A 16,947-nucleotide genomic window follows, 5' to 3' on the forward strand; every position below is an offset into this window, starting at 1 on the left:
GATCAGTGAGCATAACTAAAATCTTGATCACAAGCACTACAAAATGCTATTGGAAGTTGAATCTAGAAAACATAAGAGCTAATAATCAAAGAAAAAACATTCTACCAAGTGACACTATCCCATAATTCCATATCCACATATTGCAATCGCCATCATCTGAGAAATGACCATGCTGAAACCATCAGCAATTGAGTCCCAAATTTCATTAAGACAAACACACCAACATTAACACCTAAAGGTCGAGTAGAGGTCATAAATCATTGGAATTTGTCTGTATTAGCATCTACTTGATAGCAAATTTTGAAAATAAAAGAGAAACACCCATATTAAGTGAGTGTCATCTGGTTACTAATCCTTATCAAGCTATGACAAATAACAATCACCAAGAGAGAACTCTAAGATCACAAGAAAGGTAGCTTTGCATTTAATATTCCATTTAAAATCACAAAAATATTTAAAGATGGACATTTGTCTTCATGATTTCTTACTTCTTGAGATTCTCTTCAATTTTTTTAAAAAAAATTCTGACCTAGTTCCTAGCTCAGAGCAACATTAACATAACCAAAAAAACTGATAGCACCAACACTTGAGAGTAAATAAATCTAAATCACCATTGTTGAAATTGTATGACACTCAATGGTTATAACCAATCATACAGCATTTTAGAAAATGATAGTAGCTACCCATGATGTCTTCACTTCTTGTTGTTGTTGGTACAATGAACAATCTGAATCTTGAACGAGGCAAATACACAGAGATGCACAAATTACTAAATATGGCATGTCACGTAAAACTAGATAACTGACATCAATAAAATATTTCCTATATAAGATTAGAGAATGGACTACATAACAGCAGAAAAAAAATATCTCAGATAGATTTATTTTCTGAATTTCTATATTCATGACCAAGGTCTGCAATACCGAATTATACCGCCTGGTACGGGCGGTACATACCGGTACGCAGACCGCCCGCTACCGGGCGGTACATTCAAAAAAATCTCGTATCGAACGATACGATGTAATATCGAGCGGTAACGGTCGATTTCGATCGTTACCACACTATAGTAGTGCTACAGTGCTCCAACGATCGTTACCACACTATAGCAGTGCTACAGTGCTCCAACGGTCAATTTGACCGTTGGAGCCCTTTCTCATTCTATTTAAGTCATTCTTCTCCCCTATTTCATTATACTCTTTTAAACTCTCTCTCAAACTTTTTTTTCTCTCCTAAACTTTACAAAACAACGATTTATGAATTCAATCGAGGCTAATTTGGGAAGATTAAAAGGAAGAGCTTTTTAATCAAGAGGTATATATTCGATTTCTTTAATTAGAGAGTAATTAAGATCTTTAAGATTATGATTAGTGTGTTTCATGCATATTAAATATTGAATAATATTTATGATAATAAAATAAGTTTAATTAAGTTTTATTAAAGTTATTTAATGCTGTGATTAGTCATTTTAATGATGATTTAATCAAAATTTATTCGATTTTATATCAATTCAATGTCTTTAATACCTATTAGGGTATTTGTCATGTTTATAGTGTTGAAAGAGACGTAATTAGTGAAAAATTAACTATGTTAATCGTATAATTAGTGTAGATAAATGATGATTTTATCATAATTTAAATCATATTGAATTAAAATTACATATTTGAATCATATTGATCCCATTGACCTCCAATTCTACAACGAAGATTCAGAGCCAATGTTAGATTGGGTGGAGACCCGTCGTTCGTTTTGGTGGTAAAATCAACAATCAGGTATATCTACATATGTAATTATTTAATTAATTTGAATTTTAGAGTTTATATTGTAATAAAATAGTCTAACAATTCAAATGATTTTTCTGTAGATATTTCAATCTATAACGGACTGAAATACGAACCTCGAACAAAACTACCTCAAAGCCCGAAAAAGATATGTGATACTATTCTTACCTAATTTACATTGATTTTGCTAAACTTATACTATTACTATATTTATTTATAACTTGAAAACCCTATCCTAACTTTTTTTTTATTTTCAGGTATTTTCGGAGGGTTTAACGGACTGAAATTAGGTGTACCGCTCGGTGCACCTGGGGGTACCGGTCGGTACACCATACCGTACCGTACCGAGCCCAGGTCGAAACACCGGTACGGTACGATATTGCGAACCTTGTTCATGACAACCAAAGCAATAATATACTCCTAAATTCTAGACATCTAGAAATGCATACTTAGAGCAATGAGGAAACTATTTGCTGCCTCATGTTCAAATGTGGGGAAAAAAACAATTTTGAAAAGTGGAGCCAACAACTGAAAGTCCGACAGCTAATCGTGCGAAGTCTTTAAGTGACTCATCAACAGCGAAGGTATTATGTTCAGTACCTTTACATGCAAATCCAACAAGGTAGGAAAACCTATATTATTAATATGATAAATTGTCAGTTTTTAAATGATAAAACGATTAGTTAAATATCAGCAGCTACAGAATACATAGTCAGAATAGTGCAAAGTGGAAAACACATAAATAAAGGAGAAAAAACAAAGTCTAAAGGAATCAAAATGTGTCTAAAAATATTATCAATGAATGATCTATAATAAAGAGAAATATCTAAAATGCAATTCCAAAATTTGATAGGTCTTTTTTTTGCTTTCTTACGGAACAGAGACACTAATAGAAGCCACAATTCTTTGTTAGTAATGAGTAATGACAACTAATTTGTTCGAAAGATTATGGAATGCTATTATTGATGAATAATATAACAAAAGGAGAAAAAACAAAGTCTAAAGGAATCGAAACATGTCTAAAAATATTATTGATGAATAATCTGTAATAGAAGAGCAATATCTTGAAAGCAATCCAGAATTTGATAAGATCTCTTTTTTTCTTTCTTACATAACAGAAAGACTAATAGAAGTCACAATTCTTTGTTAGTAATTATAACTAATTTGATAAAAAGATTACAGAATGTTAAGAGGCAGGCCAGAAGTTAGACAAGAAAGAGAATTAATTAGTGCAGTAGACTTTTCAATGATAAAATTTGAGAAACCACCATAGATACTTTCTAGTAAAGGAGTAACCAAAATATTCAACAAAGAAAGGATACTTGAACCTGATTCTCAAATTCCAGTAAATGAAACATCAATGCTCTAAGTCTCTTTGTCCCTGAATGATAAAAAAAAGCAATGTGCCTTGATCATAACATGAATGAAAGGTAAGCCTCAACATATGACTGAAGCATCACAAATGTCAATCTATGAGAAAATTGTTGGAGGTGAAATATCTTTAAGCATGAAACAATTTGCAAACAACTTAATCTATAATCAGTGACATTAGGCAAAATCTCATTGTATGAAGCTGAAAATATTGACGGTTATGAATAATAGTAGACATTTGTTATAATATTGACAAATATGGAAAGACCCTTACTGTAAATTTATGGAGGAAAAAGGGAAAAAGAGGAAAAAATATGATGGAACTTAAAAATGGTGTCTATATTCCTTCTTAAAATCCATATGCAGGCTCAACAAAAAAATAACAGATGACTTCTAAGTTTTTTGCAAAACCAGTTCACTTAGTATATCACTAAAATGCATTGAAGTAATTCTTGGAATAATTGAACTCTTCAAAACAATTTGAAATATTTCATTAAGAAGTTCAGAAAGCACAGAAAAAGAGGGGAGGACCAATTCATTAATTCAAATGAAGGAAAAGTGTGTGTTTAAGTTGAGCTTCTAGTTCGAATGATACATTGTCCAAAGATGTAACATTCAGTCTTGCGAGTTCTTCCGGCTTTCTTTCATTTTGTTAGTTTATTTATGACAAACAATGTCTAGCATATCAGCTTGGAGATTTTATATAAAGTCGTCCACGTTTGGAAAAAAAAAAAGTAAACTAGTTGTTCATTCATGTTACAAATTCTCTCAAATTTATATTCAAAGTGTGAGGCTTCAAGTCAAACACTAACAAGCACCTAGTAGAAGGATCTTTTATGGATGGCTCCACATCAGGTACGAAATATTCAGACCATTTGAAACAGAGGGGAGAATAACAAAATTTGACCAGTATGAATAATTATTATTCTGGATAATAAGGGTGAGCTAACCATATGCGCATCAATAAAAAAATGCATAATTTCACAACATAAAACTGATTTCTAGTTTTATAATTCAAACACCAACAACCATTAATCAAGAGAAAAAGAAGGTTGTATATGCACCTTCCCCGTGTTGCAAAGGGTGCACGCACCGTTGGCCATGAGCTTCACTGCAGCTTCTTGTTTGTCTCGATCAAGCTCTGGAGCTTTCTGAGGATCATCAATCTCCACCGCATTAGCCTTGTCCATAAGGCCAATGATAGTTTACAAGATATATATGATGATGGCAAGGGGCACAGAGGTAGAGGTGTTGGAAGGGATGGTAACTTTGGTGATGGAAACTTCAAATGCTTACCCAATATTCAATTTGTCTCTCCATTACAACCAACAAGATCATGAATAGATTATTAAAAAAAATGATGACTTAAATAAATCAATCGGAATTATCGTGTCAAATTCAAACTTGGTACCACATGTGATATTACTGGAATCGCAATAAATAATCACAACCGCTACTGCTACCTTAATCTCAGTAAACAAAGAGGGAAGTTGGAAACAAGAAATACCAACTCAAAGGTCGGTGTTATACTTACAAAGGTAAATTTCAGATATAGTGCTTGGATGCTGAAACTTGTGGTAAATGACCACAATAGCATAATTGAAAAAATACTGAAATAGTAGCCATGTCATTAATTGGTGAACATTTATATGAAACATAGCAAGCTTGTCTATCAAGCTCATGAACATTGCTACCACTCTGCTACAACTACAGCTGATTCAGCAAGATAAATCCAAATCGAAACCTTTAATGAAGATCTTGTTAATCGGAAGGACCCGAACTACTCCACTATCACTATAATGAAGCATTTATGAACTGTTGGTCTAGTAAGCTAACTTCCAAACTTTAGAACTGCATTATATCCCATTTGACACCATTTTTCAAGCCCTATCTTAGGATCAGAAGTGTATCTATGGTGCAGAAGACATAATCTATTCATGGAAAGACATATAAATTTGATATTTTTGTTTATTTCACAGGGAAAAACATAATAAACAGAATTACAATGCCTCACCTTTATCAAGCTCATAGATTTATTTGTTTGGTATCTCTTTACTATTATGGTATATACTGTGGTTTGTAGTTCTCTTAGGTTGAATAACTGCTTTCTACAGAAATTATGACACATCTTACTAAAAACAAAAAATTTTAGGCTTGGATTTCACTCTTGAACTTATCTTTATTTTCGAAAAATTTCAAATTGAAAATTATTCATTTCATGAACAGTTTTTTAAACAATATCTGAGTGGTTGATCAACAGTCTTTTGATTGTCAAACACAATTCTAGTTTTGCAACTCCACAATTTTCTAAATTATTTCACCCTCTAAACAAAATCCTGAGATGCTTTAGTATCTTTGTATATGCAAATAAACATAAAAAAAACACTATTTCAAGTGAAATGAAGTACTCCATAGTGAAATAATATCTACACCAAATAAAAGTTTTCACGGGTTCTAGAATGGTCCTAAAAGAACATAAAAAATCTGAAGGCTAATGGATATTTTAGGGAACCTTTAGTCACCCAAAAAATAAAGACATAAGAAGTTACATCTTAGATCAAAATTATGCATAGATCTCTTAGTTGTTGAATATGATTATAGTTGTGCAACACCATAAGTTTCCATATTTTCACCCTCTAAGCAAATCCAAAGATGCTTTAATATCTTTGTATCTGTGAATAAAGATTTAGCAAAGACACCATAGCAAGATTTTAAATTCATCATGTGAAAGTACTTTGATCTGGCAATAGAGCTACACAGTTCAATCTTCAAAGTTTCTTAATGGTCCTAAAAGAATATAAAATTCTGAAGTTCAACTTATATCATAGGAAACCTATAGTTAGAAAAGAAAAAAGAAGCATAGGGTCATAAGCAATTACCTCTTATAATGCATAGATCTCACGATTGTCAAACACACTTCTAGATATGCAATGTGATGTCTTCATGTGATAACTAGGCCATATTGAATGTTATAAGAAATCTCAACTCAAAAAAAAATGGAAAAGGAAATCTGAAGTTTGTTATACGGTTCAATCTTCAAAGTTTGTTTTGGCAATGTGATATCTTCATGTGATACTTAAGGCCATATTACAAGTGCTTTGTTCTGGCACTAGAGCTACACAGTTCAATCTTCAAAGTTTCTTTATAGTCCTAAAAGAATATAAAATTCTTAAGTTTAACTTATATCATAGGAAACTTATAATCGGAAAGAAAAAATAGAAACATAAGGCCATAGGCAATTACCTCTTATAATGCATAGATCTCTCGATTGTCAAACACTCTTCTAGGTGTGCAATGTGATGTCTTCATGTGATATCAAGGCCATATTGAATATCATAAGAAATCTGAACTCAAAAAAGAAAAAAAACAATAAGCATCTATCAGTTTGATCTAATTATGCATGATTAGCATACACAACAAAATATATAGTCTGCACAAAAATTCTCAAACAAAAATGAGACAAAGATAGTAACTTACAAAAAAGAAACACAAGAGAAGCAAATTAAAATCACTTTAAACCACATAATTAGATTATAACAATTGGGCAAAAATTATAGACCACATGTTTCATCAATTGGGCAATAATCATATCGATAACTATGAAATGATAAACAATAAATAGGAAACAAAAATCCGACTCGTAGCTGCAATGATAGTCATGTTGTAAATAAGCCTACTAAAATGCTGTAAAAGGCTGTAAGGTTTCTAACTTACCTTAGGCGGTTGCGCTCATATTTGAAGATCTCGAATCCATGCACTTGTATGAAAATGTACTGCCTCTTTGACACCACGAAACTTCCCATCGCAATGTTACCAACAACAGATCTTCATGCCAAGCACTAGAGAAGTCTTCCATTTGGAATCTTAATCATTTCCACCTATCCACCTTTTCATCTTATGATGACATTAAATTGGGCAAAAGGCAGTTCAGGTTTTGTTATTTTGGGAGTCTCAAAGATATTCCAAAACTTGACTGTCTCATCTGCTGCGGCAGAAGCTACTACACCTCCCAGTGGACTCCCAGCCAAGGAATGAACCCGGGATGAATGACCGGAAACCTCAGCCACTCTCGTCATGGATGGGTAATTCCACAAGGTGAGTTGATTGTTCGGCGAACCATGGGAGGTCAGTAATTCAGATTTGTTTTTGTCCCATAGCAATGCACAAACTTCAGAGCCAGCATCAATCGAGTTCAAGCAAGCACCGTTAACGGTGTTCCAAAACTTAACGCAATGATCATTGCAACCTCCACCAGAAGCCAGCAGGTTGCTCCGAGTTGGGCACCAGTCAACGGCCTTCACAATGGAAGTGTGGCTGCTGATCCTGTGAAGCCATTGACGTTGACGTGGATGGTCACGTGAGACAGGCATGCAGGCATCCCATATGTGCACTAGTTTGTCCTGCCCTCCACTCGCCAAATACCGCCCTGACAACACGGACCATTTAAGACTACAAACTCCACGCCGATGCCCATTATAGAAACAGATGAACAGGTCATCCTTTCTAAAGTCATAATCAACAACAGTGCCATCAAATCTTCCGACTGTCAAGATTGAATTACTTCTCCACGCAAGTGACGACACAGGGGCCTGGTTCTCATCTTCCATCCCATCCACGACATGTCCTGTTGCTAGATCAATCAGGGATAAATCTGAATTGCCAAATGCGACAGCAAGAACTGCACAGTCTGGCGACCAGCGGATGCAAGTGATAGGTCCTCTGTCTTCTACGGGTTGTAGAAGCTTAGTCGACTCGTTTGCAGCGTCCCAGAGATACACTGCGTCCTCAAGGCCAATCGCCAACACATTATTGCTTCCCCAGTCGAGGAGATTCAAAACATTATCATCCAACAAGCCGTGAATTACCAAAACCCTCTCTGGTTCTTTAGGGATTCGCCTCTGCTGCTTCTTCTGCGGCCGAATGGGCTCGTCAAACTCGGGCAGCTTGCTGGCCGACGCTTCAGGTGCAGTCTTGAAAGCGAGGATACGAGACCTGTTCTTCAAAATGCACTCGTCAAGAAGCTTTTGGTACGCCACGCTCGATGGGGATTCCCTCGAACCATCACGCTGCGGTCTCGAAGGCCCGGTTAGGGCAAAGCGTGCGTAGTCCATGTCCATCGCCGACCGGAACGGGATGAAGCGGTCGTACTCCACACGCCTAGAACGCGAAGAAGACATATTTTCCAATCGAAACCAGAACGAGACTGGCTAGGTGACGAAAAACGATCGAGAAAACCAGAAAGATCGATCTTCCCACAAGAAAGTCGACAACCAAGAATCGATTAAAAGAACCCCAAGACCAACAAAAATTCTGAACCCTAATCAAAATTTCGACGGATGAAGAACCAAGCGAAACGAAACAAGAGAAAAAAGAAAGGAATGAGATCACCGCAATAAAAATCGAAGGGAAGGACCCTCGCAGCTGTGCCCGTTCGTGTTCGTCGGAGAGCAGTTCCGACCTTCGCAGAACGACGAGATCGCCGAGAGCCGAGAGTCGAGAGCCGAGAGTCGAGAGGAGGAGAGCGCGCGAGGGGAGAGAAGTTGTTGTGATTGCAACAGAGTGGGCCCTCGGGTTATATAGATGCCACCAGCCCAAGCGTTACATTCTAAAATCGTTCCGTTATATTTACCCAATGTACGTAGCGGGTAGTTTGACATCACACCGTTATATACAGCTATCATCTACGTTAAATTTCGTGTACCTTACTCTTTTAGAATTCGTATGTTAAAGAAACAAGACGTGGCATTTTTTTTTGTACGAAGCAATGTTTTTAAACTACTAAAATTATTATTAATATAATGAGATTTGATATTCTTTTATTTGTCACTAAAAAAGAAAATTTTTAAATAATATCTATAAACTGATAATATTTTTATTAATACACTAGGTTTTGAGTCTCAAATTATAATATATCTTATTTTTTAATTTTAAATTTAGTACAATATTCATTCACATAAATTATGCATCTAATTAATCCAACAAAGATCAAACAGTGAACAATTAGACAAAACTAGAAGTAAATGCTGACCATTCTCAATTTAGATGATAAATAGTTAAATGCTTGAATTATTAAGAAAACATGACAATTAATCATTTTTTAATTATATTAATTTATTATTATTATTCTAACCAAAATTCATTGAAATTTCATCTTAAATTGTTGGAGCAAAACAATGATATACAAATTTTGATGAAGAAACAAATAAGATATTAAAATAATAAAAATAAAAAGATAAAATTTAGAAAGAACTTAAAGACATGTAATCAATGTCTTAATATGAAAAACTCATCCTTACATATCGGATTGATCGAGATTCTAATCTCAATATTTAATCCATCTTATCTTTGCGAACATAAATAAATATTATCATAGAGTTAGTTAACTAGCCTCTCTTAGCATATCAAGTAGCAAAATAATAATAATAATAATATTTTTAAAAAATAAAGAGGGGAAATTGTATTGAAATATGAATTAATAAACTATAGCCATTTACAATTCTATTTATAGAGCCTAAAAAGCATCCTAAATGTCATAACTGATATTGTTGTAAGAGACATATCCTTTCATTAAAATATCTTTTATGCATATCAAGATTATCTTTACATAATTTTAATTTTTAAAATATAATACTAAGAAAATTATATTTATTTATAAGATAAGATCATTGGAAAAACTTTTTATTTTTTTCTTTTTACTTGGAAAATGATGACTTCACTAGATTATGTAAAAGACTGAGATACTTTTCTCTCCCTTTATCAAAAAAAATATAAAAATATCAATAAACCAAATATGACTATAATGATATATTAAATAATAAAATAATACTTTTAATTAATATCTTAATAAATATAGTATGAATTATTAAAAATATAATAGTATTGTCAAGAAATAATCATATAGGTTGTTGTTATTAGATATCAATTTAATTTTCCTTAAGTCATTTTTGCTATTTTTGACATAATTTTGATTAAAATGTGTTAGAACGGATAAAATAGCAAAAAAATTAAATTAAATTTATAAGTTATGAAATCCATAAAGTAGATTAGAAAATATTTATAAAGAGTATAAAACAGTTTATAAAAGGTAGAACCAAAATATATGAGATACATTGTTCTTAAAATAGATTCCACTACTTCATAAATTCATAAAATTATTATAATTTTATTTAGCTAAGGTAATTAAACTCCAAATCAAAAACATTTTACATGAAACCTTTATAAATATTTTGTAGATTGTTTCAGTTTTTAAAACTTTGATAAAAATTTATTGGTTTTTTTACCTTTTCATCACATTTTAACTTGATATGTTAAGAGAACTATTTAGACTTTGGATCACTTTAAAAAAAAATATATTATTATCCACTTAGAATACTCTTTAAAAGATCCATAATTTGTGAAAGAGGTTTTGGGGGATATAGATATAAAAGTATTATTATTAAATAAAAGTGGAAAAAATATCATTTCCAGAATTCTTTATTACAAATGATCATTAAATTAAAACTAGGATACTTTATAAAGTGATATAATAAACACTAAAATTAGAATGTCTTATGAAAAGATATAATAAGCCATATAGAAGTTTTTGTTGTACAAAGCTATTTGCAAGCTTCTATGAGTACATTTTGTGATCATTGGTATTCTTTTATATTACAAATAATGTTATTTTTATCATAATATGAACACCTAGAAAAGAGGAAAAGAGACCATCATATGAAACTAACCTGAGCTTATCCAAGTAAGATTTTCTTTTTAGGCAAGATTTTGATTTTTTAAAATAAAATAATTGAAGGTAAAATCCATCAAACAAAATTGCATATGTAGCAAAAATCATCATACCACCTAAAATGGTATAAAATATATTATGCGTACTAGTCTAGATGTGGATCGGTATGCGAATTGCTTTTATTTTAAGTGATATAATCTAAATTATATATGAAAACCTTAGAATCACCATATTTCTCATGGATGGTGCTTACCCATTAGCCATCATTTCTCTCTTTGGTACATACTCTCTTCTTATCCTTCTCTTCTTTCTTCATGTCATTTCTCACTACTTTGTCTCCTCTTCCTCCTCCCTCCTTTGATCCATCTTCTTTCTTCTTTCTCCTTCACTGCTTCCTCTTCTTCCTTCTTCCCAATCCAACACAAATTGATATAGGACAAAAGCATATTATTGGATTATCTTATATTAACAACTACATAAATGCTTTTATGTTCAACATGACCTCTTTTGAGTTTGGCTTCTCAAATTGGATTCTCATATTATTAGATACTTCAATCACCATCATTTTGTGTTTGTCCAATGATCTTATATAGTATAAGGTTTATATATTTTATTTTCATATACAAAATATTTAAAAATATTAAGGCCATATATAAGATGTTTAAAAATATTAAGAAAGACTAGGTTAAACAACATAATTGTTCCATTTATTTATAGTCATAGCTTGAAATATCCGAAAGAAAATCCATTAGAAAAATATATTTTCTATTAGTAACTCATTGCAAAATTACCATCATATTTGGTATATTTAGATGCTTTCTCTATTTAATAACATTTATTACTTAAGAGGAGTCTTGTCTAAGTGGAATTAGAATACTTTGGGTGATATTAATGCCAAGGTTGATATTAATAAGTTAGAGCTTCTAGATGTCATTGCTATTATCTTAAACAAGGATGTTATAGAGTTGGGATCCCTTTATAATCACATTCAGACTCTTACTATGTATGTTTACCTAAAGACTTAGGTTAAGATCAAGTTTAAATAGATTCAGAACGAGGATAAGGATATGAGATTTTATCATAATTTAATTATTGATAGATATAAGTAAAATTTCATTCATAATATTCAGAGTGACCAATAGTATATTTATCAACCTGAGCTTATCTCTCATAAATTCATCTTCTTTTATTCTCAATTTTGTGGTGGGGATATGAATAAGCCCTTTTTTTATTTTAATTCTAAATCCCTTTAGCCTAATATGAATAGTATTCTTAATGATCAAGGTTCTGAGTTAATTAGATACTTTAACAAATATAAAATCTGTAAGTTTCTAGGTCGTTCGACTTTAGTAAAAATCCTGGGACTGATGGGTATACTTTTAAATTTTATCAATGCTACTAAGATACTAAAAAAGATTATCTTATTGAGGTCTTTAATTAATTATATTTTCATGCCTTTTTGTTGGTTGATTAGGCTAGAACCTTCTTTGTCTTCATCCCTAAATATTTAATTCCTAAAAAAATTTTATATTTTTCATCCCATTTTTGTAGGTAATGTGGTATATAATGTTTTGTCTAAGCTTTTGGCTTCTCATATCAAATCTCTCTTGAATAATTTGTTTCATATTGAGTAATCAAATTTTCTCTCGAGTAGAAGTATTCATGATAATATTTTGATAGCTTAAGAAGTGATTCATTCTACATTTGAAATAAGGGTAAGAGTCCTTTAGTTATGTTTAAAATTGATCTTGAAAAAGAATATGATCGTCTTTCTTGGGATGTCATTTTTTGCATTTATACTCTTTTAAATTGTTTTATATAATTTCTGTCTTGGATTAAAAATTATATTTCTATTTATATTTTTTTATATCTTATTAATTGTAAGGGCTCAAGGTATTTCAAGAGCAATAGGGGTATTGGGGACTATTATCCCCATATCTATATATCATTGTGGCCCAAATTCTTTCTTGCCTATTTCATAAGGCTATTGAAAATAAATTGCTCACCCTATTTAAATTTAAAAATGTATCTGTTTCTCTCATATTATATATGCAAATGATATTTTGACATGCTTTAGGGTGAATAAAAGATTTTGCGAAACCATTAAGGATAATCTCAAGGCTTATGAGACTCTTATGAATCAACTTATTAATCTTAGTAAATATGATTTTTTTTTTCTCGTAGCATGAGAGTTGGTAAGAGACATGATGTCCATTCCTTTAATATCAAAGTAAGAAAGTTCTATTTTAAATACCTTAGTACTATGATCATCGCTCATAGAATTCTCAAATCGCCCTTTGATATTATGTTGAGGTCTTAATGGTAAGATTGATTCTTGGAATAGGTCTAAGTTATCCTAGGCTAGTAGGTGTTAGGATCATAATGACACTAAGAGGGGAGGGTGAATTAGTATTACAGTAAATTTCAATCGATTTTAAAGGTCCATCAATAAATCCATATTGGAAATGAAATTAACAAAAAATATGAGTAAGTGTTGTGAGTAAAGTAAATTAGTAAGTAACAACAAATCAAAATTAAGAGAAGTAATACAAATCGATTTATAGTGGTTCAATCTTTCCGACCTATATCTACTCTTGATTTCTCTTTTGTCGAGGCCATTGGCTTTCACTACTGATCTTTTTTCCAATGGATGAAAATCAACTATCATTATTATAGCTTTTATCCTTTTAATAGGCTTATGAGAGAACCTCTATACTCACTCTTTTATAATATCTCTCATCTCCTATAACTCAGAATCACCTCTAAACTCAGAGAAAGAGACTCAAATAATATCCAAAGAGAGAGCTACAACTCTTCACCAACTCAGAAATTGATGCTCCATCAACCAAACCTTAGTGGGCTATTTATAGGCCCCAAGAGGCTTAAAAAATAGAGCCAAAAAATTTAAATTCTTAAAATTTTAAGACATAGGCGGTACTATCGTTGACATATGGTAGTACTACCGTTATAACTTTTGATATTACAATTTTAGACTTTTGGACAATACAACTATCATAATTTTTAAATATTAAGTAGTATCACCATCAATATAGGTGGTACCACTACCAATAGCATTGACAAATATTGTTTTGTGCTTATCGGTTGACTTAAGTGGTACCATCGCTTGAGCCTAGCAGTACCACTATCCGAGCTAACTCAAGTCCATTGTTTTAGCCTTCTAATAGGCCTAATTTAACCTTGGTCAAAGCCTATTGGCTTTATCAACAAGTTGGCATGGTTTTGGCCCAATCCTAACTTAGTTTGACCAAAAAGACATCAAACAAGACTTTAACAATTTAACAACATATCCTGCATAATATTTTATTTTGGCAAGTCATCCAATCTTTTGATACTTTATTTGAAACTCTAGCATGTCACCCTTTTCATCGGTATATCGCTCGATCCATCGGCATGTCAATTTTTCTACGATATCTGATATTTTAGCAAAATATCTGATCCTTCTAGCAAGATGCCCAAACTTATACCATAAAGTTCAATCGTCCAACTCTATGCCCAATGTCCAACATAATACTTTTCTTAGCATAATTTCTGATTCTCCTACTTCGATAATTTGCCCTTGATAGTTCGAGTCTTTGGTCGATATATTTCCTATGCCGCTTCTCTCAAAAGTATATTAATTTGTAAACTCATCAATTGATTTTATTATCAAAATATAGAATTGGATCACCCTCATTATTATTTTTTAAATATCACCCTTTTTCATGTTTTAAATGTCTTGATGCTTAAGAAAGTATTTCAGAATATTATATTAAGGATTTCTTATAATAGAACTTTAATAATACTAATGGCTTTATCTAATTTCCTAGGATATTATTACTCTCCCCAAACAATATGGTGGTTAGTGCATTCATTTGACCACTACTAGTCTTGCTCTTCAAGTGAAAAAGAGTTTCCATAGTGTTAAATTAGGAGTCCATCTTTAGGTCAAAGTTATTACTGTTAAATGACATTATTTCCCCTTAGAAGCATGTTAATTCTTCTCTTGTTAATTGTTGTTGGAGTCTTTTTCTCTACATTTTCTCCATGAGGGTTTATCTTTTTTCATCGGTGATAGTATTTTTATTGATGTGATGCATGATAACTGATTATTTGATGTCCCTCTTTTATTGAAGCTAACATTTATAAATATGGATTTCAACTTTGAAAATGTTATAATTTCTACTTTGATTTAGGGTTTGTCTTTTTAGGTATTAAACCCATTTCGAATGGTATATATCAATCTATATTAGTATATTAACACATGGTATGCTGGTGGTGTATACTGGAGGTTTGGCGAGAAAGAAAAAGAGAGAGAAGTGGAAGGGGCGATATTGAAACAGAGAAGGAAGGAGGAAGGAAGAAAGAGGGAAGAAGTGGTGAAAGAAGAAGGAAGAAGAAGAAAGATGATGAGGAGAAAAAGAATAGTAGTAGTGTACTTGGGAAGCTACAACATTAGTAGTACTGGTGAAGCAATAATATCATCGAAGTGGCAAAAGTAACAACAACAATATCTTACTTAATGTCGAAGTTGTAGTGAGAACAGTGATGAAGTAGCAACAGTAAGGCAGTAGCATCTTACACAAGAAGAGGGCTCGCATTTATGATGGCGAGTTAGTGACCTCTTATGCAACAATGAAGCATGACGATAATAGTGACAAAAGCAGCAATAGCTAGATGACAATATCTTAAAGGAGAAGAGAGCTCGCATTCGTAAGTCATAATCTCTTTTTTTTAACATTAATTTGGATAGGATCTCCACTATATCTTTGATTTTTTATTAAGTTAACTAAATCGCTAAAAATGGGATAGTCCGCATATTGGCTCACATCTGGACAAGTATATATCACCCATCCTATACCATTTTTGGTGGTGGTACAATAAATGTTGGTTTGGTTAATAATTAATCATGGGATACATGTAAAATACTATCCTTATTTGGGTTAGTGGGTGGACCTTCGGTTATAAGGATTAGTATTTCCTTAGCCTCTATGATGATAGGAGGGTATGGAAGGCGCAACTATTAACTAAATTTGCTTATAGGTATTTAAGAGGTTGCTCTAGTAACACTGGTTTGAGTAAGGAGTGTTAGGTGAGGCTATAGAAGGTTCTTATCCTCCCTAGAATTTAATTATTTTGTTAAAAATTGCTTCATCATAGGCTTCTTACCACCAAGAGATTAGCTAAGATTGGTATTTGTGATTTTAAGCTGTGTGCGCTATTGTACGGGGAAGGCATGGATATACAGGATCACTTATTTTTTGAAGTGCAAATTTGCTTGTGAAGTATGGAGTAGGTATGGAGTGGGCTAGAGATTTTGGTATATCCTTTGCTCATAAGAATGATTAAAAACTTGAGGTCCAGAGAGGGGGAGAGCCTTACTAAAATCAGTTATTAATTATTGAGAGTCTTGATTGCCTGTGACATTTGGTTGATTTAGAAGGCCCAGGCCACCTTCAAATGGAGTTAAGGGATTAGCTTTCTCAATTCTGTCTAAGGGATTAGCTTTCTCAATTCTGTCTAAGGAATATTTGGGGAACAATCAATTACTTATAACTTAGTCCAAACCCAATTATAGATGGTTTCAGCTTAATTCAGATGGTGCATTTAACATGCTGGATGGTTATGGTGGAATAGGGTTCCTTCTTATAAATAATGCAAGGACACATATGATGGTAGACTATCAATTTATCAAAAATCATATGTTGAAAACCTGAATAAATTATGATCAAATATGGGATTGACCTTGCGATTGAAGAGAGGGTCCTAAGTTGATAGCTGAATATGATGCAAAGTTGATTATTAAGTTCATTAACAAAGAAGAATCTCTTCTATGAAGTTCATTAAATTGCTTAAAATGTATTTGGATTTTTATTTTGAGACTTCAAGCATGCGTATTTTGTTATGCGTTTAGGGAGGAGAACAATAGTACTAAATGGTTAATACATTTTGCTCTTTGTTCTAAGTCTTCTAGCTTATAGAGATTGGTTTGGTCATCTTGATCATTTTTTCAGTACTCTAAGGAGTATGTTGTAGCTTTTATTAGAGATTTACAATAATATATTGTTTTATTATTAT

The 16,947-nt window shown here is 32.3% G+C and overlaps 1 protein-coding gene across 1 annotated transcript; it reads right to left on the minus strand.

Moving 5' to 3' along the window:
• Positions 1 to 7,039: 7,039 nt before the first annotated feature.
• Positions 7,040 to 8,326, minus strand: LOC135598259 (cell division cycle 20.2, cofactor of APC complex-like). The gene has a single exon (XM_065091791.1). It carries the CDS (start codon positions 8,324 to 8,326, stop codon positions 7,040 to 7,042), a length of 1,287 nt encoding a protein of 428 aa, XP_064947863.1.
• Between the last annotated feature and the right edge of the window lie 8,621 nt (positions 8,327 to 16,947).

The sequence above is a fragment of the Musa acuminata genome, chromosome BXJ2-1 (genome assembly GCF_036884655.1).
Source record: "Musa acuminata AAA Group cultivar baxijiao chromosome BXJ2-1, Cavendish_Baxijiao_AAA, whole genome shotgun sequence".
Taxonomy (NCBI): domain Eukaryota; kingdom Viridiplantae; phylum Streptophyta; class Magnoliopsida; order Zingiberales; family Musaceae; genus Musa; species Musa acuminata.

Coding starts and splice junctions, on each gene's coding strand:
- LOC135598259 (XM_065091791.1), bottom strand. CDS start 8,326: ATGTCTTCTTCGCGTTCTAGGCGTGTGGAGTACGACCGCTTCATCCCG.